The sequence below is a fragment of the Rhinopithecus bieti genome, unplaced genomic scaffold, assembly GCF_001698545.2.
Source record: "Rhinopithecus bieti isolate Rb0 unplaced genomic scaffold, ASM169854v2 scaffold_41114, whole genome shotgun sequence".
Classification (NCBI taxonomy): Eukaryota; Metazoa; Chordata; class Mammalia; order Primates; family Cercopithecidae; genus Rhinopithecus; species Rhinopithecus bieti.
The window spans coordinates 28,392-52,323 of NW_016817363.1; the positions used below are offsets into that span (position 1 = coordinate 28,392).

General features: G+C 43.7%; 1 protein-coding gene across 4 annotated transcripts; it reads left to right on the plus strand.

Moving 5' to 3' along the window:
• Nucleotides 1-1,900: 1,900 nt before the first annotated feature.
• TIGIT (T cell immunoreceptor with Ig and ITIM domains) lies at nucleotides 1,901-20,894 on the plus strand. Of its 4 annotated transcripts, none has more exons than XM_017855963.1 (6): nucleotides 1,901-2,079; nucleotides 4,753-4,901; nucleotides 6,323-6,652; nucleotides 10,342-10,448; nucleotides 18,510-18,738; nucleotides 20,631-20,894. In XM_017855963.1, the coding sequence occupies exons 2-6, from the start codon at nucleotides 4,841-4,843 to the stop codon at nucleotides 20,714-20,716; spliced, it is 813 nt and encodes a 270-aa protein (XP_017711452.1). In that variant the 5' UTR covers nucleotides 1,901-2,079; nucleotides 4,753-4,840; the 3' UTR covers nucleotides 20,717-20,894. The 4 variants fall into 4 exon arrangements, with proteins under 4 accessions (XP_017711452.1, XP_017711451.1, XP_017711454.1 ...); XM_017855962.1 differs by having other exon boundaries at nucleotides 1,907-2,079; nucleotides 18,507-18,738; XM_017855965.1 differs by lacking the exon at nucleotides 20,631-20,894 and having other exon boundaries at nucleotides 1,911-2,079; nucleotides 18,507-19,022.
• The last annotated feature ends 3,038 nt before the right edge of the window (nucleotides 20,895-23,932 follow it).

The window sequence follows — 23,932 nt, forward strand, 5'->3', positions numbered from 1 at the left end:
AAAAAAAAAAAAAAAAAAAGATCATGAGGATTGATTTTGTCAGACTGCTTATCAGAATCAAAGGAAATGATTATAGACTTTGAAAAATATAGATCTTACATTTGTTAATTAATGAATTTTGCAGCATTGAATCATTCTTGCTACCCTGTAATAAACCCTATCTGGTAATTATGTATTTTGCTTAATATATTATTGGACTCTGTGTAACAAAATTTTATTTAGAATTTTTTCCTCAATATTTGGAAGTGAGATTCAAATCTGGCGTTCTTTAATTGTGTGCAATCTTAATCACTTTTATATAAATTTTGAATTTATATCATAAAACTAATTATGAAATCTTTCTGTTCTATGTCTGTATATTTTAAGTAACATTGAAATTATCTGCTCTTCAGAAGTTTGTTATAGTCTCTGTGAAATCTTTTAGGTATGGCATTCATTTGTTGGGGGCAGGAGGAGCTCTTGATGCTTGAGGAAGTCTTGGAATGATATGTTCATGTGTACTTCTATCCCAGTCCTAGTTGTCTTGGATGACTGAGGGCTCTAGGTAGGAGAAAGAAGGAAGGAAGTGTCTAGGGGTAGAGGCTACCTTTCCCAAGGCAAATGGGGCTGGGGTGGATTGATAGTATAAAGGACTGAGAGTGACAATGATTCTTTGCTTGACCAATCTTTGTCAGGCTCCTGAACCTTTTCCGAGGCCCATCCATGCACTTCCTTGTAAAATCCATTTTTAGCCAAGAACAAGGATAAGTCAGTTTCTCAAGAATCCCTGTCCCCCTATATCTGATCACCCTTGATATCTTATCAGGTTTCTCATCCTCCACCATTTCTCAGGTTATGTCTGATCTACCCTGGCCTGTCTTTAGCAAGAATCCTATTAGGTCAGTTTAGCCAGAATCTTCTTTACCCGTGATGTTTCCTCATAGCACTTTTCCATCCACTGACCTCCACCCTGCTTCTTGGTGATAAATTCCCACTGCCCATGCTGTACTCAGAATTGAGCCCAGTCTCTCTCCCACTGCAAAATCCCATTGCCTTGGTCTCTATACCTACTGTGGATGGTACTGAATAAAGGCTGCCTTACCTTTAACAAGTGTCATTGCTTAACAAGTGTCAAGAACGCTTAACAAGTATCATTGCTTTAACAAGTTTCTAATTATACAATAGTTTAATTCCATCTAGGATGGAGGAGGAGAAAGGGGGAAGCAATGTGGGTGGGTAGGAGGGCTGTGAAGAGAGGCGGCAGGAGAGGCCTCAGCTGAGAGGATCAGCTGCCTCTTTCCAAAGATTTTTCTTCTGACTCTGCATTCCATCCTATCCTAGGGGTCTCTGTCCTATTTTCACAGCTGGAAAGAAGAAAGAAATTTCCTATAGTCGGTTGAACTTCTTGGCAGCCTTGGAGGATGGAGGAGATAGATCCTCAGAGTCACCCCACGGGAGGGAGCTTTGACAAACAGAAGTCAGCGGTCCCACCCAAAGTTCTCCTCATTTGTATTTTCCAGTGTCAGCCAAGTCCCACGGCTTAATAAGCCTCAGATCTTGGGCAGTCCTTTCGAGGAGTCTGATTTTCTGAGGCAGCTCTCTCCACAAGTGGCTTTGGAACTCCATTACTCAGACCGTCCCACTGTGAGGAAGCTTGGCTAAGGCTGCGAGGCAGTTGGGTGTGATGGGACACAGGACGAGCCCTTCCTGGTGCCCCGGGCGGCCAGGTCCCCTTGTCTCCCCTGTGTCAGGGCTCCGGTGCTTCCTCGCCCTTCTCTTAATCTAAAGCAGGAGGCAGGGCCTTCTCGTCCCCCGCCATAATACAACCTGCCACCAGGAGGCGCTGCTCTACAGAGCGGAGAGTGGGGAGCTTGGAGGAGAGAGCGCGACCCCCTGCTGCTGCAGGATGTTGCCCTTGTTCCAGGCAGAGACAGGAGGCCTCAGACAGCTGTGACAGCCATGGAGCTCTCCTACCACATCTGAGCCAGAGGGAAGACTTTGCAGAAGCAGAAGCCCAAAGACACGGCTGGGAGATTGGTCTGTGCTCTGGGAGAACCCTAGGTTGTGTTTCCCGTGTACAAGTCACGGGTCTTCTGGAAGGTACCAGCGCTCCCAGCCCCGCTTGGCTGAGGGCTGAGGGCCACAGGTTTTCGGGATTGTGCCTGTGGTTGGAGGGTGTGGACTCAAGTGCTTCTGGCCCGGGACTTTCACAGGGCTCAGGGCGGGCTGGGGGAAGGCCCAGCTGTGAACTAATAAGGGGGTTTTACAGTGTAGGCCAGCACTTCTTCCCCTTTCACAGGCAAACGTGACATTCCTTTTCAGCACCTGTACTCACCCAGTTGCATCAAGGCGGACCACACTTGTCCAACTCACAGCCCCAAAAGTCAGGGGAGAATAAAACACAGTGGCTGATTTTAGCATTTTTAAAATAGAAATGTGAGTCAGCACCTGACTGACCTCACAGATCCCTGCTATGCCGCGGGGGCTGCTGACTAGCCCTGAAAGCTCAGGGTGGCCCCGGGCGCTCTCAGAGCAGGCCTGCTTCTCACAGCTGAGCCGCTCAGTGTTGGGGGCTGGTGTTGAGTGGGTGGGAACCAGCCAGGTTCCCCGGGGAGTCTCTGCAGGAGGCTCTGGAGGGTCTGGGGTAGATTCCCAGGAAAGAGACTTCTGTCATTTGCTTTCCTCCAAGGCAGCCTCAGAGTCTAGCTGGCAAGTGGTCACTTTCCCGCAGAAACATCCTGTCCTCCTGTTCTATCGGATAAGGAGGGCAGAATGAAGAGGTTGGGTGGAACCCTGGCTTTGGAGTCTGGAGACAAGGATTTTACTCCTGGCAAAGCACATTATATAGACAGGGATATTGTCCTCCGATTTTCCTTTCACTTCCTTAATTAATATTGTTATCAATACTATTATTGATGTATTGAATCCCTGCCATGTTCCAGGCACTGTGCTGAATACTTCACCAAACACTAGTTCATTAAATCCTCACAACCCTATGAAAGAGGTACTCTTATTCCTATATGCATATGGGGAAACTGAGGCTTCAGGAGGTTGAGAAAGTTTTCCAAGGTCACCAAATAGGATGACTTTGGACCCAGTCTGTTAATTATCCCCCTTGAGAGCACCGTTGATCAAAAGGGACTTGACCATGTTCCTCTTTGGACTGGTTACTTAGCAACAAACAGAAAAATTATTTAGCGGTTGTTTAAAACCAACTCTAAGTTTCTTTGGATATCTCATTTCATAAGACAGGTCTCACCTCTTTGGCTCCCACCCACCCCCACTATGGAGACACAGGTTGTAAATTTTTATAACCCAAATACTAGTGTCCGCCACTTTCTGTGCTCTAGTCCCACTAGCTGCTCTTGGCCCTGCCACTCCTGGCTCCCTGGCCTTAGTGAGTTTGGGAAGCATCCCTCCAGTTCAACCTCAGCACCTTCTCTTATATACATATTAGGTATTATTGCTCCTTCAGTTGAAGACATTGTAGCTATTGAAAGGCAAGGCATCTCTTGATGTGAGCCTTGAAGGACAGGTTGAATTGGGTAGGCAGAGAGAAATTGGTAAGGCATATATTGTCTAAGGGTCTGAAGGTGGGGTATAAGGGGTATACAAGTCATAGAGTTGGGAATAGGCAGAACCCAGAGAGGGGAGAAGACTGGCCTGAGATAGAAAACCTTGCAAGGGAGGAGGGCAGGAGCCTGGATGGTGTGAAATGCTAGAGATGCATGGCTGGAATGCAGGGGGCAGGGCACCAGGCTTCAGATGCTTCTGGTTGCAGATGCAGATTTTCAGGATGTACAACATGGAGCATCCCCAAGGTAACTGTGTTGAGAGCCTGCGAGGCAGGTGAATGTGGATCCTCTACCCCCTCTCCTGACTGAGTTCACCAGAGAACAAGCTTTGTAAACTCTTTGAGGGTAGGGGCTGTGATTATTTACTCTCATATCTTCAGAGCCTGGTGTTGAGGTTGGTGCTTTGTAGGCACTCAGGGACTTTCAAATGAATGAAGGGAGGGAGGGAGGAAAGAAGGATGGGTTCATGGTAGGATCTGATGATGGGATGGGAGCTCCAGGCAAATGTCAACCAATCCCTCTCCTGGGTCAGCCCCCAGGGGCTCACCCTTCTTTGCATTTCCAGCTCTCATGAGGTCAGTGTGCACAGGAAAGCTCACTTCTCTAATCTCCTCTGATCCTACTGCACCAGAGAAACTAAGCCAGAATTCAATGAAGTCTCAGTCTAGATAAACAAGACAAAAGAAATAAGATTCCAGGAGAAGATCTCCTTCAAGGGAAAGTTGCTGTGTTTGTCCAAGACCTTTGTCACATCCATGTATCATCCCTCAAGTAAATGCTTCTTGTTCACCTGTTCATTAGATTTCAAGTGCAGTCCCTGGCCTATAAGTCCCTACAATTACAAGTTTCTCTTATCATTGCACATTCTTCATTAGGAGGATGCCGGAGGAGCTCAGCCAACAGTTCCTCATCAGTAGCAGATTCTTCAGAACTTGGGCACTACACAGATGCCCTTGAGCTCTTTGAATACAGGTTGATTTTTAGAAAATACATTAAGATAGAACTTAAAAACAATAGATTGACTAATTACAGTCCAAAGACGAGTGTACCTCTAACCACAATTTTCATTTATTTTAAATGTTTCCTTCATGGCCTTTCTTGTGGCTCCCCTATGCAGTTTGTGTATTTGTTGAAAACTTTATGTGTTTTAACATGGTTTTGCCAAACTAGGTTTTTCTGAGACCGTCTTTTCTCATAGGCTCAGTTTTACCGTCCTATCTGCAGTCGGCTACTTTCGGTGGCAGAAGAGGCCACATCTGCTTCCTGTAGGCCCTCTGGGCAGAAGCATGCGGTGGTGTCTCTTCCTGATCTGGGCCCAGGGGCTGAGGCAGGCTCCCCTCGCCTCAGGTAAGGCCTGAAACCCAGCAGAGCAGCCGGGAGGAAACACAAGGCTAAGCTTGGTGTGGAGACTTGGGTGCTTGTGTAGGGAAGACTCCAAGAGCATGCCACAGCTGCTTGAGAGAAAGAAATTGCAGCTTTTAGGGTCCTGTGTATGCTCATGTAAGAAAGGACAATCGCTGAGAATGAGGTGCGGTTCTGTTTTTGGTGGCAGATGAAGGACTTTGTAGACTCTCGGGGTTGGGGGAGCCTGACTGGCCAGCACAAGGAGCAGGAGAAGAAGGAAGGCTGGGCAGGAGGCATTGCCAGTTTGCTTTCAGAAGCTCATTCCTGCTCCAGCTTCTTTTCTGTTGCCTTTGAGGAACTTTCCAGGAAAACACTGTAAGTTCTCTGTGAATTGAAAATGTCTTTTTCACAGATTCCAGAGATTCTACCACTAGAGACCCATTTTTTGTTAAATTCATTTCTTCTATATTAAAAATCGGAGTCAACTATTTCTGAGGGAGGGGAACACAAATATTTAAAACTGTGGTATAAATTAGTTTTATGTTGCTTTCTGAACTATCTGAGGATGGCGATGTGCCCAGGGGTGCTGGGGAGAGGTTAAGTGCTGAGAGGGTGGTTATGCCTGGGAGAAGCAGGGTTTCCTGCTAAGCTTCCTTTTCTATTGGATTTCTTGGCTTTCTTGAAGGTTTTTTCAGGCACTGCAAGTGACAATCAGCCAAACGGCAAGGTTTTATTTCAAAGGATAATGCATCCAGCACAGAACTAGGCTGCAGGAAGAAACATAAAAACAAAACAAAATAAAACAAAAACGGAAGAGGTGGTGTTGGCTGACAAGGGCTTATATTCTAAGTGGGTAGACAAAATAGGCCTATGAAAATAACAAGCTAGCCGTGAAGCTACACAGCAGAATATGCTGAGGGGGCAACGGCTAAGTTGTGTAGTCATAAGCCAGACATTTAGTAAGATGCTAATTGTACAATACAGGCAGTGAACGTGAAAGGAAAAGGGAGATTGAGATGGGCTGGGGTCTTCTAGGAGGCGGGGAGGGAGTTCAGCCTTGACAAGCCTTCCTGTGGGTGGGGCGTCAAGTGGGGCAGAAGTCGGCTCTGGAAGCATAGGGCAGTGGGTGGGGAGGAGATGGACTGGGCTGGGCTGGAGTAGAGATGTGTGGAGAAGGATGAGAAGACTGGAAAGACAACCTGGAGGGGACTGGGAGCCTTCAATAACAGGCATGGAGAGGAGCATCTGTTGAAATGCAAGAAACAGGAAATAATTACAGCCTCTATTGGGGAGCAACAGGATGGACTAGAGAAATTATCATTCCAAAACCCAGTTGTGGCCTCAAAGCCCCTTAGAGTTTTTCTAGGAAGGTTGAAGGCCAGCTGCTGACCCAGGACTCACATGTGCTTTGTCCTCTTCCCTAGGAATGATGACAGGCACAATAGAAACAACGGGGAAGATTTCTGCAAAGAAAGGTGGCTCTGTCCTCTTACAATGTCACCTCTCCTCCACCATGGCCCAAGTGACCCAGGTCAGCTGGGAGCAGCAGGACCAGCTTCTGGCCATTTGTAATGCTGACTTGGGGTGGCACATCTCCCCAGCCTTCAAGGATCGAGTGGCCCCGGGTCCTGGCCTGGACCTCACCCTCCAGTCGCTGACCATGAATGATACAGGGGAGTACTTCTGCATCTATCACACCTACCCTGATGGGACTTACACAGGGAAAATCTTCCTGGAGGTCCTAGAAAGCTCAGGTATTCCTGCTGGAGCAAGTTGGCGGATAAACCTCTCCCTCTAGCATAGAAAATGCAATCCCGCATCACTGCACAGCAGGGCTTCTCAATTTGGGATCACATTTGAATCACCTGAGGTGATTTTAAATCATACTGTTGCCGAGGCCCCACCCAGACCAATTCAATCAGAATCCCTAATAGCAGAGCTAAACAGGGGTAGGCTCTAAAAGCATTTCCAGGTGATTCTAATAGACAGCCAATACTGAGAACCACTGTTCTTACACAAGAAGCACATCTTGCCTATATTTCCTAGGAAGACCAGTTGATGAGGTCATATGCAAAAGTTCTCATTTACTGGTTTAGTATCAGTTGTGCAAATTAGAATTAACCCCTAAGTATGTAAAGATTAGAGCTGGTTAAAAACAAAGCACAGCCTGTGCTAAGTTTAATTGTACAATGATTTACATTTGTGCGGTACTTCCAAGTTTCCAAAATGCCCTCATATTCGTTATCCACCTGCACATTTAAACCAATTCCCAGAGGTTAGAAAAGGGTTCTTGTCTGAGAGACAGTATAGCACCATGGTTAAAAGCTCAGACTCTGACCCCAGGCAGTCTGGGTGCAAATCCTGGCTCTGCTGTTGCCCTCAGACAGGATTTCTTAGCTTCTCTGTGTATCAGTTTTCTCATCTGTGAAAGAAGGATGAATATAAGACCTTATGCGATGCTAATGTAGGATTAAATTGCCTACTACAAGAAAATGTCCTTAGAACAGTGCCTGGAACATGGTAAGCGCTGTGTAAGTGTTAGCTGTTTGTATGATTCTCATTTGTTTGACGCAGGTGGAAGCTGGGACTTGGAGTTTTGCTCAGAGTGGTAAAGCTCATTTTGACACGTTTTTGTTCTGCTAAACTGCATCCTCAGAACTCCTATTTACTGCTATCAGTTATGTTGGAGATTAAGTTATATGATTTGCAAAATATGTGTAAACTGAGAAGATAAAAGGTTACCTTCAAGTTTCCTTTCAAACATTACTTCTTTTTTTTTTTTTTTTTTTTCCCGAGACGGAGTTTCGCTCTTGTTGCCCAGGCTGGAGTGCAATGGCACAATCTCAGCTTGCTGCAACCTCTGCCTCCTGGGTTCAAGTGATTCTCTCCTGCCTCAGCCTTCTGAGTAGCTGGGACTACAGGCATGTGCCATCATGCCCAGCTACTTTTGTGTTTTTAGTAGAGACGGAGTTTCTTCACGTTGGTCAGGCTGGACTCGAACTCCCCACCTCGGGTGATCTGCCCACCTCGGCCTCCCAAAGTGTTACTTCTTAACTGGTTTCACATAGGCCAAACAAAAACCGGTTAAGAGCGGAGGCTCTGGAATTGCACTGTCCGGGGTTGACTATTGCTGTTCACAAAATCTGGGTAAATTATGTACTTTTTTTCTCAGTTTTCTTGCTGATAAAATGTGGCAAATAATTTCATGAGTTGATACAAGTAAGGTCTTACAACAGTGCTAGACAGGTAATAAGCTTAACTTAATAAGGGCTAGTTTTTATGCTATTTATTGGTTCATGGTTAGAGGAGGCCTGGGACAATAAGCAGGGCAGGGGACCTGGATTCTGGCAAAGTAACCAAGTGATGGCCTTGACCATTCTGGGCTCTTTACCCCAGTGTTACATGCCAGAGGACCCATCACCAGATGGCAGGACCAGGAACAGGGAGGAAGTTCAGGCAGAAGGCTCCTGTGGAGTGGTGGTCCCAGCAACTGAAGACCACATGGGAGCTATGTCTGATTGCTAATCTCCAGGCCAGGTCATTCATGGATCAGTGGTCCTGACATGCACGCTCCTCCCCAAGGCCACAGTGGCATGGCTATTTCCCAGCATGAACCTAGGGAAATGAAGGTGCAAATTTCTTCTCTGTGGCTCATGGAGCCCTGTGGAGAGAGATCAGAAGATGTTCTGTTGGACCCCTGTGCAGCCTCCCCACAAAGCCTGTATGTTTCCACTCTTTTGCCATTGCAGACTCCAGGGAGCACCATTGGTCACTTGGCTCTTCCCTCTTGTTTCCCAGGGGTCAGTTGCTTACATGGAATGCTGACTCTCCTTAATTACTTGCATTAGCGCCAACCCTGGCTTCTTTTTGAACCTAATCTCAAACCTTAGTCCAAGTCACTATCCTAATACTATCTGTAATATTTAAGCTATTCCTAACCTTAATGCTAAAATTGTACTTAACCCCAAACTTAACCTGGTTAATAGGCAGAAGGTTTAAGTAACCCTTATACAAAGTCTGCCCCTCCCCCACCCTGCATGTAGTGCAGCTTACTCAGGGCTGCTTCTGTTTCAAAGACCTTGATGTCTTTGTTCTATGACCATAACTGTGAATGGAGACATTGGTGCTTTTATTTCAAACCAAAAATTCCGAATGAAATTGATATTCCTAATATCCCAAATTCCACTCTTGTCCTAATTGTATCTCGAACTTATCCTTAAACCTAACCAAACTCATTATCATAATCTTCCCTAAACCTCGACATGCTTTTAACTCCATCTATCTTCATCTATCTGCAAGGTGTAAGAGAACCCAGGCCTAACACTGGCTCCAATCTGGCTCTGTTCCCTAACTGATCATATATCCTTTCCTGGTTTTATGGATAACCCTCTGTAGCCCCTCTTACCTGTTACAGTGTGTTCTCTATGACCCCTTTTCTTTCCATCTGCCCTGTTTCCTCCAGAGCTAACTGCATGACTGTGGCTAACCAGGGGCTGTCCTGGCCCACTGTGACTGAGTCCCTCGAGGTAGGAGGAACATGTTCTGGGGAATTTGAATTCTGCAGATTCCTAAGCCACCTTTTAGCAACCCAAACCCTTAGTTAGAGGGACGAGATGTCAGGCTTCTGCTGCACCCTACTCCTTTGAAGACTCCCCTGGATACCTGAGTGCTGCCTGAGCTCCTGGGGCAGCCTGGAAACCCACCTTCAGCACGGCGTGCATGGGGGTGATGGTGTTCTTTTTCTCATGCTCTTCTGGGATCAGATCTTACTCATCTCTTCAAAACTCCCCTCCTGCATCTTCTTGCTTCCACTTACATGTTGTCTCTTAATGAAATTCACTAGTTCATGATTTCATTTATGCCACGAATATTTACTGAGTGTTCACTATGTGTCAGATGCTGAGAAAACAGCAAAGGATAAGACTCCAGAGCCTCGTGTCCTCCAGGGTTTCAAGCCTAGCTGGAAATAAGTGTAGCTGGAAATAAGTGTTATAAGCTTAAGGGAAAAGGTTACATGCTTTTTTTCATTTTTGTAATTTAATGTTAACTTTATTTTAATTTTGAATTAAATATTTTTATTGATAGGATTTCATATTTGAAGTTCAATAAAAGAAAATATTCACTTTCTGAGTTTTTTCCTGGAACTACTATTTGTTTCATTTCATGATTACCAAAAATGATTTTGTCAAACAGAGGAAAGGAGTGTTAAAATGACCTGCTCTGGTGTCAAATATACAAGGTACACCACTGCTCAAAAGATCAGTCGTTGATTTCATGATGGGCCAGATGGATACTCTGCCGTTGGGCTTAAAAGCTCTAGTCCCATGGTTACACAAAGGGCCTGGCCAAAACTTACTTCTCTGCCGTGAAGCTCAGGCTGCCCTGGGGAAATCAGCTTCACTTCCAGCTTCTGCCACTCATCTCTGTTTTGTCCTCCCTCTAGTGGCTGAGCACAGTGCCAGGTTCCAGATTCCACTGCTTGGAGCCACGGCCATGATGCTGGTGGTCATCTGCATAGCAGTCATCGTGGTGGTCGTGTTGGCTAGAAAGGTAATGGCTCTGGCTGCACATCTCAGTCATGGGCACCCCTACAGCTGCCACCCTGGTCCTTCAAGTTCTCTTTCCACCCAGAGAGAGACCTGGATGTGATCTTCCCCAGTGCTCTTTGTGCCTTTTTTTTCCTGGCACTTGTTCTGCCTATTAGTGCAGTTATTTATGCTCTTCCCTTGTCCCTCTCATAGGGAGGGACCTCCTGGACAGCTGGACCTGTTTCCTACCCATCTTGCTGTCATCTGTAACTCCTGGTTTCTGCTTATCCCTTCAGCCACTGCTCTGAGAGTTTAATTTATCTACTATGATTTTGATGCATTCTGGGCATCTATATATGCTAGAGTTTTCTGCACATTAGCTCTTTTGATGTTTACAACTCTCTGGTAGTACTAGGCTACCCAGCATGTCTGTAGAATGAGAAATAAACACTCCGAAAATGTAGGGCTAGGCCAGGAGCTGTGGCTCACACCTGTAATTCCACCACTTGGGAGACTGTGGCAGGAGGATCACTTAACCCTAGGAGTTTAAGGCTGCAGTGAGCTATGACTGCACTCCAGTGTGGGCAACAGAGCAAGACTCCATCTCTTAAAAAAAAAAAAAAAAAAAAAAAAATTGGCGGTAAAGTGGGCATGGCAAGATCAGCAGGTTGTAAATCCTCTGTTTAGCTTAAGAGTTTATGTGGCTGAAAGAGTAATGAATGGGGAATCGAAAGATCTAGTTTCTAGTTTTGGCACTGAGTATATGCTTTTAGAAAGTTACTTAATCTTTCAAGGTCTTCATTTCCTTATATATAAAATGGGGATTTGTCTTAGTCTATTTTCTGCTGCTGTAACAGAATACAATATATTGGGAAATTTATAAAGAAAAAAAGTTTATTTGGCTCATGTTTCTGGAGGCTGGGAAGTCCAGGAGCACGGTGCATTTGGCAGGGTTCATCCCCTGGCAGAAGGCATGTGATGAGTGAGTGCATATGAGAGAGAGAGAGAAATGAGGCCAAACTCATCCTTTTAATTAGGAACTTACTCCCATGATACCTAACCCACTCCTGAGATAATGGCGTTAATCCCTTCATGAGGGCAGATCCTTCATGTCCTAATCACCTCTTAAAAGCATTACCACTTAATACTATTACAATGGTAATTAAGTTTCCAACACATGGACTTTTGGGGGACACATTGAAACCATAGCCGTATTATAATTCAGCTTGCTCTATATCATAGAGTTGTGATGAATAAGTGGCATATTTCATGTAAAATCTTTATAAAAAATGAAGAATTATATCAGCGAAATTTGTGTCATCAGCTGCTGATATTGATTGGGAGAAGTGAAAGAATTTTCACTCCTTGTTTTGTCTGCTCTCTCAGGTCATTTAAGTCAGCTCAGCCCAGGTCACCTTAATTCAAGTCACCACATAAATATTTTGGGAAACACAAGTTTGTAATTTCTACCTTTACCCTAGACCCACCTCCTGAGATCCTAACCCACTTTTCCTCCAACTCTAATTCCATTCAATTAACAACTCAATTCTGCAGCCTGGTTGAACTGCAGTGGCTGAGATATATGGCTGGTGCTATTGGGAAGGTCAATGATCTATAATATTTTCATTTATGTGTAGGGCTATCACAGCAGACATAATGAGGAAATGAACCCTCTAGGGGAAGGTGAGGACAAGAGAAATGATTAAATAGAGGGAGGAGGTGAAGAAGATGAAAGTTGATCTCTTAGCTGGGAATGGAATGGCTATAGTGGTTGGTGAACAGGTTCTCTGCTGTTAGCAGTGTCCTGATGGTCTGGAATAAAAGAATCAAAGGCCCTTTAGAAGGAGCTGAACAATTTTTCCTGTTGAAGATTCAAGACTGGTTAATTTTCATTCTGGGCACCTGGACTAACTTTGGTCATCTGGAGGGTGGAGAAAGAGAAAAAGGTGAAGGGATCTATTAAGTCCTGTTGCCCCCCTTCTACAGTGTTTGATTTCCCAGCCCTCTCTAACATTTCCACTGCTTACTGTGTAGTGCGGGTCCTCTCTGCATCTTTCCTGTACTTTGGCTATGGTTGCCAGTCTTCTCTCTCTCTCTCTCCTTGCTCAAAGCATTTTATACTTGCATTGTTCAGGGTTCCAGCAGGGAACACGTAGTACTTTCAAACTGGGTTGTTTGAAGACAGTTTAATAGTAGGATTTCCAGAAGTCTGCTAGGATGTAAGGACACCGCAAGGAGGAATAGCAAGGTGTTGTAACCATTCCTAGTTCTTCAAAGGGGTGAAGGGGGAGGGGCTAATTATTGGAGCCTGGAAGGAGAGAGGTATGTGGAGGGGTCTCCTTCAGAAGTGCCATAGTCTTTGCTGGAGGGTCACAACCAGTCCAAGGTCACCCTTCTGAGAGAACAAAGGGCACCACTTACCCTCATCTCATTCCTCTCTCCATTCCCCTACTGTTGCTCTGCATTGGCTGACCTCAAACCTAAGTTGGAGGACAAGGGGACTCACTGATATAGTACATTTAGTACAGTCTTCATAGGGCACAGAATAGGGTGGAGAAGGTTAGAGAGTAGAGCCAAGAGGCAAATGGATGGTATCCATACCAGCAGTGCTCATAGACATGAAAGCTGGACAAAGGATCTTGACTTTCCCTGGGGTTGGCTGGCTTCAGCCTTCTCTCTTGTAGTCTTGATCTCTTTTGATTATGTATGTAAGCAATACCCTTCTTGGCTGCCCAGCTGTATTTCTCCTGGGCACACTGTGCTCTATTAACCATTTTAATATCCCCATGGATCAGGCTTTCTTGGCTCCCGTTGCAGTAATTACATCCATTTTGTTTCTTGAGTGCTGCTATCTGTCCTGTACTATTTTGGGATCTCCTCATCCTCTTTGCTACTAGGGATCCAGTTCTGTAAAAGCATCTCCTACTTTAGCCCTAGCCTATAAAGGAGAGATACCACCAAACTTCTCAATGATGCTGGAGCTCCCCTAGCACATTCTTTTACAGCTTAGTAAAAGGGACATTCTTTTCTTTTCCTTTTCCCCTTATTGTTGTTATTATCATAAGGGATGTTCTCTGGATCTTCCCTAGAAGAGCCAACATAATCAGCTATTGGATTTTGGAAATTATTCAGTACAGGGATTGGCAAAGTTTCTCTGTAAAGGGACAGATAGTATATCTTTTTGGGTCTGTAGGTCATATGGTCTCTGTTGCAACAATTCAACTCTGCCATTGTAGTGTGAAAGTGCTATAGATTGTATATAAATGAATGAATATGGCTTTGTTTCAACAAACCTTTATAAGCACTAAAATGTTAATTTCATATAATTTTATGTATAATAAAATATTACTTTTTCATTCTATAAATTTTTATTTTTTAATTTTTTTTTATTTCAATAGGTTTTTTGGGGAATAAGTCCTTTAGTGGTGATTTCTGAGATTTTGGTGCACCCATCACCCGAACAGTGTACACTGTACCCAGTGTGTAGTCCTTTATCTCTCACCCCTCTCCCACTGAGTCCTCGAAGTCCATTAGTCCATTGTATCATTCTTACGCCTTTACGTCCTCATAGTTTAGCTCCCACTTATGAGTGAGAACATATGATGTTTGGTTTTTCATTCCTGAGTTACTTCACTTATAGCAGTGGTTTCCAATTCCATCCAGGCTTCTGGAAATGCCATTATTTTGTTCCTTTCATGGCTGAGTAGTATTCCTCGGTGTATGTGTGTGTATATATATGTGTGTATGTGCATGTATATATGAATATATATATATATTCATACACACGTGCGCACACACACACACACTACAATTTCTTTATCCACTCATTGATTGATGGGCATTTGGGCTGGTTCCATATTTTTGCAAGTGCAAATTGTGCCGCTTTTTGTATAGTGACTTCTTTTCCTCTGGGTAGATACCCAGTAGTGGCATTACTGGATTCAATGGTAGTTCTACTTCTAGTTCTTTAAGGAATCTCCACACTGTTTTCCATAGTCGTTGTACTAGTTTACATTCCCACAAGCAGTGTAAAAGTGTTCCTCTTTCACCACATCCATGCCAACATCTGTTTTTTTTATTTTTTGATTAAGGCCATTCTTACAAGACTAAGATGGCATTGCGTTTTGATTTGCGTTTCCCTGATAGTGATGTTGAACATTTTTGCATATGTTTATTGGCCATTTGTATATCCTTTTCTGAGAATTGTCTGTTTATGTCCTTAGCCCATTTTTTGATGGGATTTTTTTTTTTTTTAGCTGATTTGTTTGAGTTCCTTGTAGATTCTGGGTATCAGTCCTTTGTTGGATATATAGTTTACAAATATTTTCTCCCACTCTGTGGGCTGTCTGTTTACTCTGCTGATTATTTCTTTTGCTGTGCAGAAGATATTACTTTTAAAAACTTTTTTTTTGCTTTGAAAAAACACTTAAAATATAAAAGCCATCTTTGTTCAAGGGCTGTACAAAAACCAGCAGTGGGCCATATTTGACCCACAAAACTGAGTTTGCCAATTTCTGATTTAGTAGGTTTATTCTAGCATTCTTCCTTCTCTGAGCCTTTTGTTTCCCTTTTCCATAGTTTGCCAAAGCAGTATTGCCATCTCTATTGACAGCAGTATGTCAGAATCATCTCCTGGGCCCTTGTGAGGTTATCCCTCATCCAGTCTTACGTTCTACCTTATACCACAATCCATCACCTTCAGAATTCATGCCTAGGCATCTTCTCTCAGTCCCTGCCAGTATATATTAGCCGGGTCCTTTAGTATATAACCTTTTTCTTCTCTTAGCAGACCCAGCACTTCCTCCATTAGCGTGGGCTGAGATTTTACCCTAATTACAGGTCTGATGGCCAGTAGGGGAGGCAGAGGCAGGGCCCAGCAGGGATTTTCTTCCATCAAGGGGAAGTGGGCCACTTCTGTAGCCCAGACGGTATAAGAGAAGCAGGTGGTTCCCAGCTCTCAAATGCATCTTTCCAGAGATCCTCATTCCAAGTTTCAGGAGACTTCTCCTCTACTATCAAGATGCTAGCTTTGGCACAGAAAATTTACCTGGGCTTAGAATCCAGCCGTCTTTAAAGTCCTGTCCTTCTTACCATTAGCTTATGTACCTGATCTTCAGCTGTGGAGAGAGGAGTGTCTCTTAAATGCTGCCAAGGAGGAGCTTTAACTCTCACACTTGGAGTTGCTGATAGGTCTGAGGCTGTCATTTTCTCACTTCAGTCCATCAGTGCAATTTAGCAAAAGTCAATTTTGAGTCCTAATAGTAACTATTTACCCTATACTATTTATCCAATTCCAGAGTTCTAACACTAACTATTTACCCTATGTATCTCAAATATTAGAGTCATTGTACCAGCTCATAGTTCCCATCCATCTGTGTCCCTCTCATTTCACCACCAGTCATGGGGTTTGTGTTGCCATCTAGCAGGCGAGTGATCCCATTCCGCAATCCTGTTCTTACAGGCTGCCTTCTAGGACTGTTCCCAGCAGCAACTGTTTTAGATCAGGTCCCTGGAAATAGAGCCTGACATGCAAACTCTGGTGAGAGTGACTTATTGGGACAGCTCTCAGATGAAAGGAAGTGAAGGAAGCAGTATAGGGAGGGCTGAGGGAAGAAAGCTTAGCATGGATATGGTCTCAGCTGGAGACTTGGCTGAAGCAAGAATTGTACACAGAGTTGGCTGAACCTTTAGGCAGAGAGCTGGCCTTTTGGAAATCCACCTAGGTCAATCATTACCTCTGGCTGCTCACCAGGGAGGGCCCAAGAACAATTTTGTAGAGAAGGGGCTGCTGTGAGCTCACAGCCTACAGTCCCAGCATCTTACTAGAAGTAAGAGGGAAGACTAGAAGGAAAATGGGAGTGCTGGTCAGGTAAAGAGATCTGAGCAGGAACTGTACATTAGTTATGGGTCTCCTGAGGGGCAGAGCCAATAGGAGAGATGGATGGATGAATGGTGGATAGATTAGATAGATAGATAGATAGATAGATAGATAGATAGATAGATAGATAGACAGACAGATAGATAGATAGATGAGGAGGGATTTATTAGGGGAATTTGTTCGTGTGATTGTAAAGGCTGAGAAGTCTCACCACAGGCTGTCTGCAAGCTGGAGACCTTGGGATGCTGGTAGCATGGCTCAGTTCAAGTCCAACAGCCTCAGAACCACCAAGGCTATTGGTGTAATTCTCAGTCCACGGCTAAAGACCTGAAAACACAGGGCCGGGGGCACTGTTTTAAGTCCTGGAGTCCGAAAGCCAGGCAGCCCTGGGGCCTGATGTCCAAGGACAGGAGGAGAAGAGTGTGTCCCAACTCCAGAGAGAGAAAGACCACTTTTGCCTCTCTTCTGTTTTGGGAGACCAGGCCCCCAGGTGACTGGATAGTGCCTGGCTACATTTAGGGTGGCTCTTACCCACTCACTTCACTCAGACTGACATGCCAATCTCCTTTGGAAACACCCTCACAGACACACTCCAAATGGGCTTTACCAGCTCCCTCAGGTCCCTTAATCTGGTTAAGCTGATACGTCAAATTACCTATGAAAGGCACAACAGCATTTGCTGCAGACCTTGAGAGCCCATAGACTGTGTTATTTAGGAGCATGGTCTTTGGAATCAGGCAGTCCTAGGTTTGAGTCCTGACTCAACCACTTGCGTGGTTACTACCTAACTTTGATGAAGCTCAGTTTTCTCATCTGTAAAATGCTGATAATTATGGCATTACCTTCATAAGGTCATGAGAAAACTTCAGTCAAATAATAATTAATGTAAGGCACTTAGCATTTTTCCTAGCATGTAAGCTGGAAAGTGAGTGGGACCAGCAGAAGGGATGTTTTTGGGATCATCACAAGGGATGTTTTGGGGATCGTCATAGTTTCTTGTGGGGTGTGTAGTGGAATTATGGATTTTCTTCTCGGAAGAATGTCCCTTTAGGCAAAATTTTCTATCCAATTTACAAGTCTCCTGAAATCCAGCTGTGCATCTCAGGTTAAGCACCCTCCTATACACAGTGGGACCCATTGAAGAGTTTTAGGCAGAAATATGGACTGACCCAACTGTTGGTTTTGAAAATCACTCCGCTGGTGACCATGCGGAGTTGGACTAGAAGTAAGAGGGAGTCCAGAGACAGTGAGGATGAAGCCCAGGTGAGAGAGAAGACATGGATATAGAGATGGAAAAGAGGGAGTAGATTTCAGAACTGCCTGGGATTAAAATTGGATGAGGTTTTATAGATAAATCGAGTTGAACATTAGCCTCCATATTTCTGATCAGCTGGTGCCATAAACCAGGGCAGTGAATATAGGAGCAGGCATGGTTTGTTGGGGCAGGAATGTGATGGTTTCTTTTGAGACAAGTTGAGTCTGAGCTTACTGTGGGTTGTCAGGTGATGATGCCCAGTGACCAGGTGGATACCTGCGTCTGGAGCTCAGGGCAGAAGCCTGGGCCAGTTTAGATAGAGATTTGGGCATCTTCAGAGGACAGATGGTGGTTGTAGATATAAGAAAGTAGATGCTCATGAAGTAACTCAGCATGTTTAGTGTGAGAGAAAGCAGAGAGCAGAACCCTGGGGGAACCCCATGGTTTGGGGAGCTGATGTGCAAAGAGAAAAGGGGCAGGCCTGGCTGAAGACGAAGGTGGGGGTTTAAAGGAGGAGAAGAGAATCAGGAGAGAGTGATGCCATAGGAGCCAGAGAAAGAGAGCATTTCAGAAAGGAAGAGGTCAACAGAGTCAAGTGCAAAGAGCAAAAGAAAATAGAGAACGGAAAAAGTAAAGAGCAAAAGAAAATAGAGAACGGAAAGCTGCTTCACTAAGCTTAGTGAACAGGAAGTAACAAGGTGTGTGGCACGTGGTATACGTAGTAAGTGCAGTTTCCGTGGACTAGTTAGCATTGAAATCTAGCTGTAATGCAGTTGAGAAATTAAGGGTTAAGGAACTGGTGTTGGTAAGAACACAAGTTTGCCAGTGTGCATGTGTGTAAGAAAGGATGAGAGAGAGATCACAGTAACTCTCAATATATGTCATACTAGGGAGTAACTTTTGAATAACATTGCCACATACTCACTTTGTAGTTTGTTTGCTTTTAGAAGAAATCCCTCAGAATCCATTCTGTGGAAAGTGGCCTCAGGAGAAAATCAACTGGACAGGAAGAACGGATTCCCAGTGCTCCCTCACCCCCAGGAAGCTGTGTCCAGGCAGAAGCTGCACCTGCTGGGCTCTGTGGAGAGCAGCGGGGAGATGACTGTGCCGAGCTGCATGACTACTTCAATGTCCTGAGTTACAGAAGCCTGGGGAGCTGCAGCTTCTTCACAGAGACTGGTTAGCAAACAGAGGCATATTCTGGAAGATATACTTTTGTCTTGACTATTATAGATGTCTTGACTAATATATAAGCAGCTGTATTCTCCATCAGTGCGCGTGCGCGCGCGCGTGTGTGTGTGTGTGTTCGGTTGAGTGAATAAATGTCATCCTCTTCTCTATCTTCATTTCCTTGGCCTTTTCGTTCTATTCCATTATGCATTATGGCAGGCCTAGGGTGAGTAACATGGATCTTGATCATAAATGCAAAATTGGCAAAACATCTTGACCTGATTTTAAATCTGGCAGTTTGAGCAGATCCTATGTCTCTGAGAGGCACATTCCTCTTAATGGCATTGGCCAGCATTTTGGGCTACAAGGTTTTGTGGTTGATGATGAGGATGGCATGACTGCAGAGCCATCCTCATCTCATTGTTTTGACTGTCATTTTCAGTAACATTCGCTCATTCAAAGGCATGTCATAAATAAGTCCTGTTATCAGCCTCTATGGGGAGATTTGAGAGTGACTAAATCTTGGTATCTGCCCTCAAGAACCTATAGTTAAATGGGGAGACAACATTGTCATGAAAAGGTATTATAGTAAGGAGAGAAGGAGACACACACAGGCCTTCAGGAAGAGATGACAGTTTGGGGTGAGGTAGTTGGCATAGGCTTTTCTGTGCTGAAGTGGCCTGGGAGCACCAAGGGGATGTTGAGGCTGGTCTGGGAGGAGCAGGAGTTTTGTCTAGGGAACTTGTAGGGACTTCTTGGAGCTGAAAGTCCCACAAAGAAGGCCCTGGCACCAAGGAAGTCAGCAAACTTCAGATTTTATTCTCTGGGCAGGCATTTCAAGTTTCCTTTTGCTGTGATGTAGTCATCCATTAGACAGCCTGATACAGAGCACTCTAGGCTCTTCCGGCCATGTGTGCTGGGGAAGCCCCAGGAAATGCACATGCCCACACAGGGAGCCAAGTCTCAGCATTTGGGCCTTGATCTACCTTTTCTGCATCAATACACTCTTGAGCCTTTGAAAAGGGAATGTTTCCTACTGAAAAGAAAATGTGGATTTTTAAAATAGAGACTCTTCCTAGAGGAGAAAGGGGGGGCTGGGGTGATAGAGGGTTCAAAAAATAAATACCCTCAAACTAACTTCTTCAAACTCTTTTATTCACACCCTGACATCTTTGTGCTGGGGTTGGGATAACTGAACTGCTTATTTCTGTTTAACTGCATTCAGGCTGGATCTTAGAAGACTTTTATTCTTCCACCATCTCTCTCAGAGGAATGAGCAAGGAGGTTGGATTTACTGGTGACTGATTTTCTTTCATGGGCCCAGGAACTGAAAGAGAATGTGAAGCAAGGCTGTGTTTTGCCCATGATTAAAAATAAAGCATTGCCCTGCTTCCTAAGACTTAGACTGGGGTTGACAATTGTCTTAGCAACAAGACAATTCAACTCCTATTTCTCCTTGGATTTTTTTTATTATTATTTTTTCACTTTTCTACCAAATGGGTTACGTAGTTAGGAAGAATGAACTGAAATCTGTCCAGAGCTCCAAGTCCTTTGGAAGAAAGATAGATGAATGTAAAAATGTTGTTTGTTTGCTGTGGCAGTTTACAGCATTTTTCTTGCAAAATTAGTGCAAATCTGTTGGAAATAGAACACAATTCACAAATTGGAAGTGAACTAAAATGTAATCACCAAAAGGGAGTAGTGTTTTGATTTGGAGGAGGTGTATATTCAGCAGAGGTTGGACTGAGAGTTAGGTGTTATTTAACATAATTATGGTAATTGGGAAACATTTATAAATACCATTAGGATGGTGATAAAATACAAAAGGGCCTATAGATGTTAGAAATGGGTCAGGTTACTAAAATGGGATTCAATTTGAAAAAGCATTTTTTTTTAAATAGAACTCACTGAACTAGATTCTCCTCTGAGGACCAGAGAAGACCATCTCATACCTGGATTCCTGGAGACATGCGCTGTCCACACGTAGCCACTTTCCACATGTGGCCATCAACCACTTAAGATGGGGTTAGTTTAAATCAAGATGTGCTATTATAATTGGTATAAGTATAAAATCACACTAGATTTTGTAGATTTTTCAGTAATTTTGGTATATTGTGTGTCAAAAATTATAATATTTGAATGTATCAGGTGAAATAAAATATTAACATTAATTTCTTGTTTCTTTTTATCTTTTTAACGTGGCTACTGGAGAGTCTAAAATTGCATATGTGGCTCTCACATTTCTATGGGACTGTGCCGCTCTAGTAGCTAAACCCAAGCCAAGCTGATACCCAGGGAGGGTGTCTATCTATGTCTATTGGTCTCCATTTCTTTTTCTTTCATTCAAAATAGTGTTTGAGGAAGATTTTCCTGCTTATGATGTCTTTTGGGAAATATGTAGGGAAGCATCACAGAGAAGATTGAGGAAGGGGAACACTCAGTGCTGACAGGAAGCTATGCCAGGCTTTTCTGGGTCCCCTCGTGGATTCCCTAACAGGAGGAGCGAATAGACAAATCTATGAATGAGCATTCAAGGAGGAATACATTACTGATTCCCTGACCACATTCTGAGCCTGGGCATACAAGTCTGATCCATAATCCTGAGAATTATACTAAAAAAATGTGAGAAACTTTGAGTCATGGAGCTTTGAGACAGATGGTCTTCATGAGTGAACAGGACCTCACTATGCAGTTTTTGTCATGCCTTTTCCCTTCTCACCCCTGTGAGTCCTGGAAGTGAGTCGTCATACACTCAGGTTCATTCAGATTCCATCAGTGCTGAGCTGGACAGGCAGGAAGGCTGGGTGTGCTGTCCACCAATGACAGCATTCTGGTGGGCACACCATACCCCACAGAGAGGGGGCAATGGGCAGTGTGGTTGTGGCTGTTATTTGTGGGGTGTGAGTTTTGTTTAGTCTCTTGATTCTTTCAGGTGCTGCTTCATGGCTGTAATTGGTAGTTTCCCACACCTACTCCAAGTCACACCTGTCAAGAGGTACAGAGGAGCTTTTTGTGTGAAAAGAGCCTGAGCTTTCTGGAAGTCACAACGGTATACTCAATGTTTGAGATAATTTATTTGCATAAGGTAGCGTAGGACAATGCTATCCAATAGAACGTTCTGCAATTATGGAAATGCTCTCTGTCTGTCCCATCCGGTGAAGTAGCCACTAGCTGCATGCGGCTGTTGAGCACTTGAAATTTGGCTAATGTGACAAATAAACTGAATTTTAAATTGTATTTTATTTTAATTAACACATTTAAATGTAAATAGCAACATGTGACTGGTAGCTAGTATACTGGACATCACAATTCTAGTAACTGCCTTGCATATAGAGAAAACACAGAGCTGTGTCTATAGGACATTGGATGGCTCTCCAGTTGTTATGCATTTGAAATGGCTACCACCAGGAAGAAACTTGAAGGTTCTCCTCTATTCTCCTGTATCCATCCTCTGATCAAGACAAACCATGAGGTCAAAGCAGCCTATACATTTATTTATTTCAGGTTTTTCCCATAAAAAAAATCGGAGGTGGCCGGGCGCAGTGGCTCACACCTGTAATCCCAGCACTTTGGGAGGCCGAGGCGGGCAGATCACGAGGTCAGGAGATCGAGACCATCCTGGCTAACACAGTGAAACCCGTCTCTACTAAGAACACAAAAAATTAGCCGGGAGTGGTGGCAGGCACCTGTAGTCCCAGCTAGCTACTCAGGAGGCTGAGGCAGGAGAATGGCGTGAACCCGGGAGGCAGAGCTTGCAGTGAGCCGAGATTGCACTACTGCACTGCAGTCTGGGTGACAGAGCGAGACTCCGTCTCAAAAAAAAAAAAAAAAAAAAAAAAAAAAAAATCGGAGGTAGCTAAGTGGCCCACCCAGTTCACTTAAATAGGGCCAAAACTGTCAGGAAGTTTACGACTCATAGGGATTACGTAGAAATAGACTTTAATCACAGGACTTACCTTGGACTATATTCATTCTGACTTCGTGTAGGCTGTTAAGAGCACCTTCTCTGGGACTAAAACTCTGATGGACTTCACAGAGATTAAAAAAAAAAGTAATTATGGACTGTAGTGGACTGGGAATTGAGAAACTTGGTCCAAGTGCTGAGCTCTGCAATTAGTTTCATGACTTTGGATAAGCCATTTAACCTAGCAAAGACTTACAAATATTTCCTCATTTGTAAAATGGTAATATACTATCTTTCTAAGATTCTTAAGAAGACGAGGCAGGAATGTGGCTGACTGCTTTGTGAGCTGCAAGATGCTGGGTTAATATTACTGTGTTCTGCCCCAGGAGCATGTGCACCAGGCAGTGCTAATGATGCCACAGAAGTTTTCATGGAGGCAACAAAACTGGCTGGCAGCAACCGAGGTATCTGAAATTATCTATCAATGTTCTTAAAAACTGAGATACGAGGAAAGCTAAGAGTTGCAGATACAGCCTTGGGGTCCACAAGTTCTCTGTAAGCATTTAAACATTGTGTGTTTTAAGTGAAATGATAATCTTTAAAGAAGTCAAATATATCTGGATATTGATAGCCTTCTTATAACAGAGTGTTGTCATTGGTTTTAGCCTCTATGTTTGTATTTATAATCAAGTTTATTTAAAGGCACAGAAGCTTAATTTATAAATGATTCATTTACTCCCAGATGGGCGGAGCAGTGGAAGACTGCAGTAGTTGAACTAATAGGAAAGTGAAGTGATAATTATCTTTCCTTTGCACACTGTAGTGTAGGGATGTTGTATTCAGAAGGATGTGTGCAGTACACTTAACTCTGTGAGCCACGACTTAGATTCAGCAAAGCATCATCCTATGCACTCATTGTTATTGTAGACATTATTAATTTTATAGTTTTACTTGTATTTAATCAGTAACTTTTAGTTTTATAATTCTACGAGGGGTATAAGCATAGTGAGTTCACCTGTCATTGTGTTTGAGCCTATTTAAGAATGTCTATAATAAAATAATTTTGCATATTTTAAATTTATTACTAGATGTTAAGAATAATCACAGACTCTCTCCCATTGAGGAGGTCTGTGAAAGTATTTTTTTCCTTCATATCAGCATATACATTACTCAAGTTTGAAAATACTGGTATGGTATAAATATTATTGGATTTCAGAAAACCTGACCTCAGGCATTAGTTTATTGTTTTTTATTGGAAAAACACGTATTTCTGAACCTCTGTTTTTATAAATTAGTGCA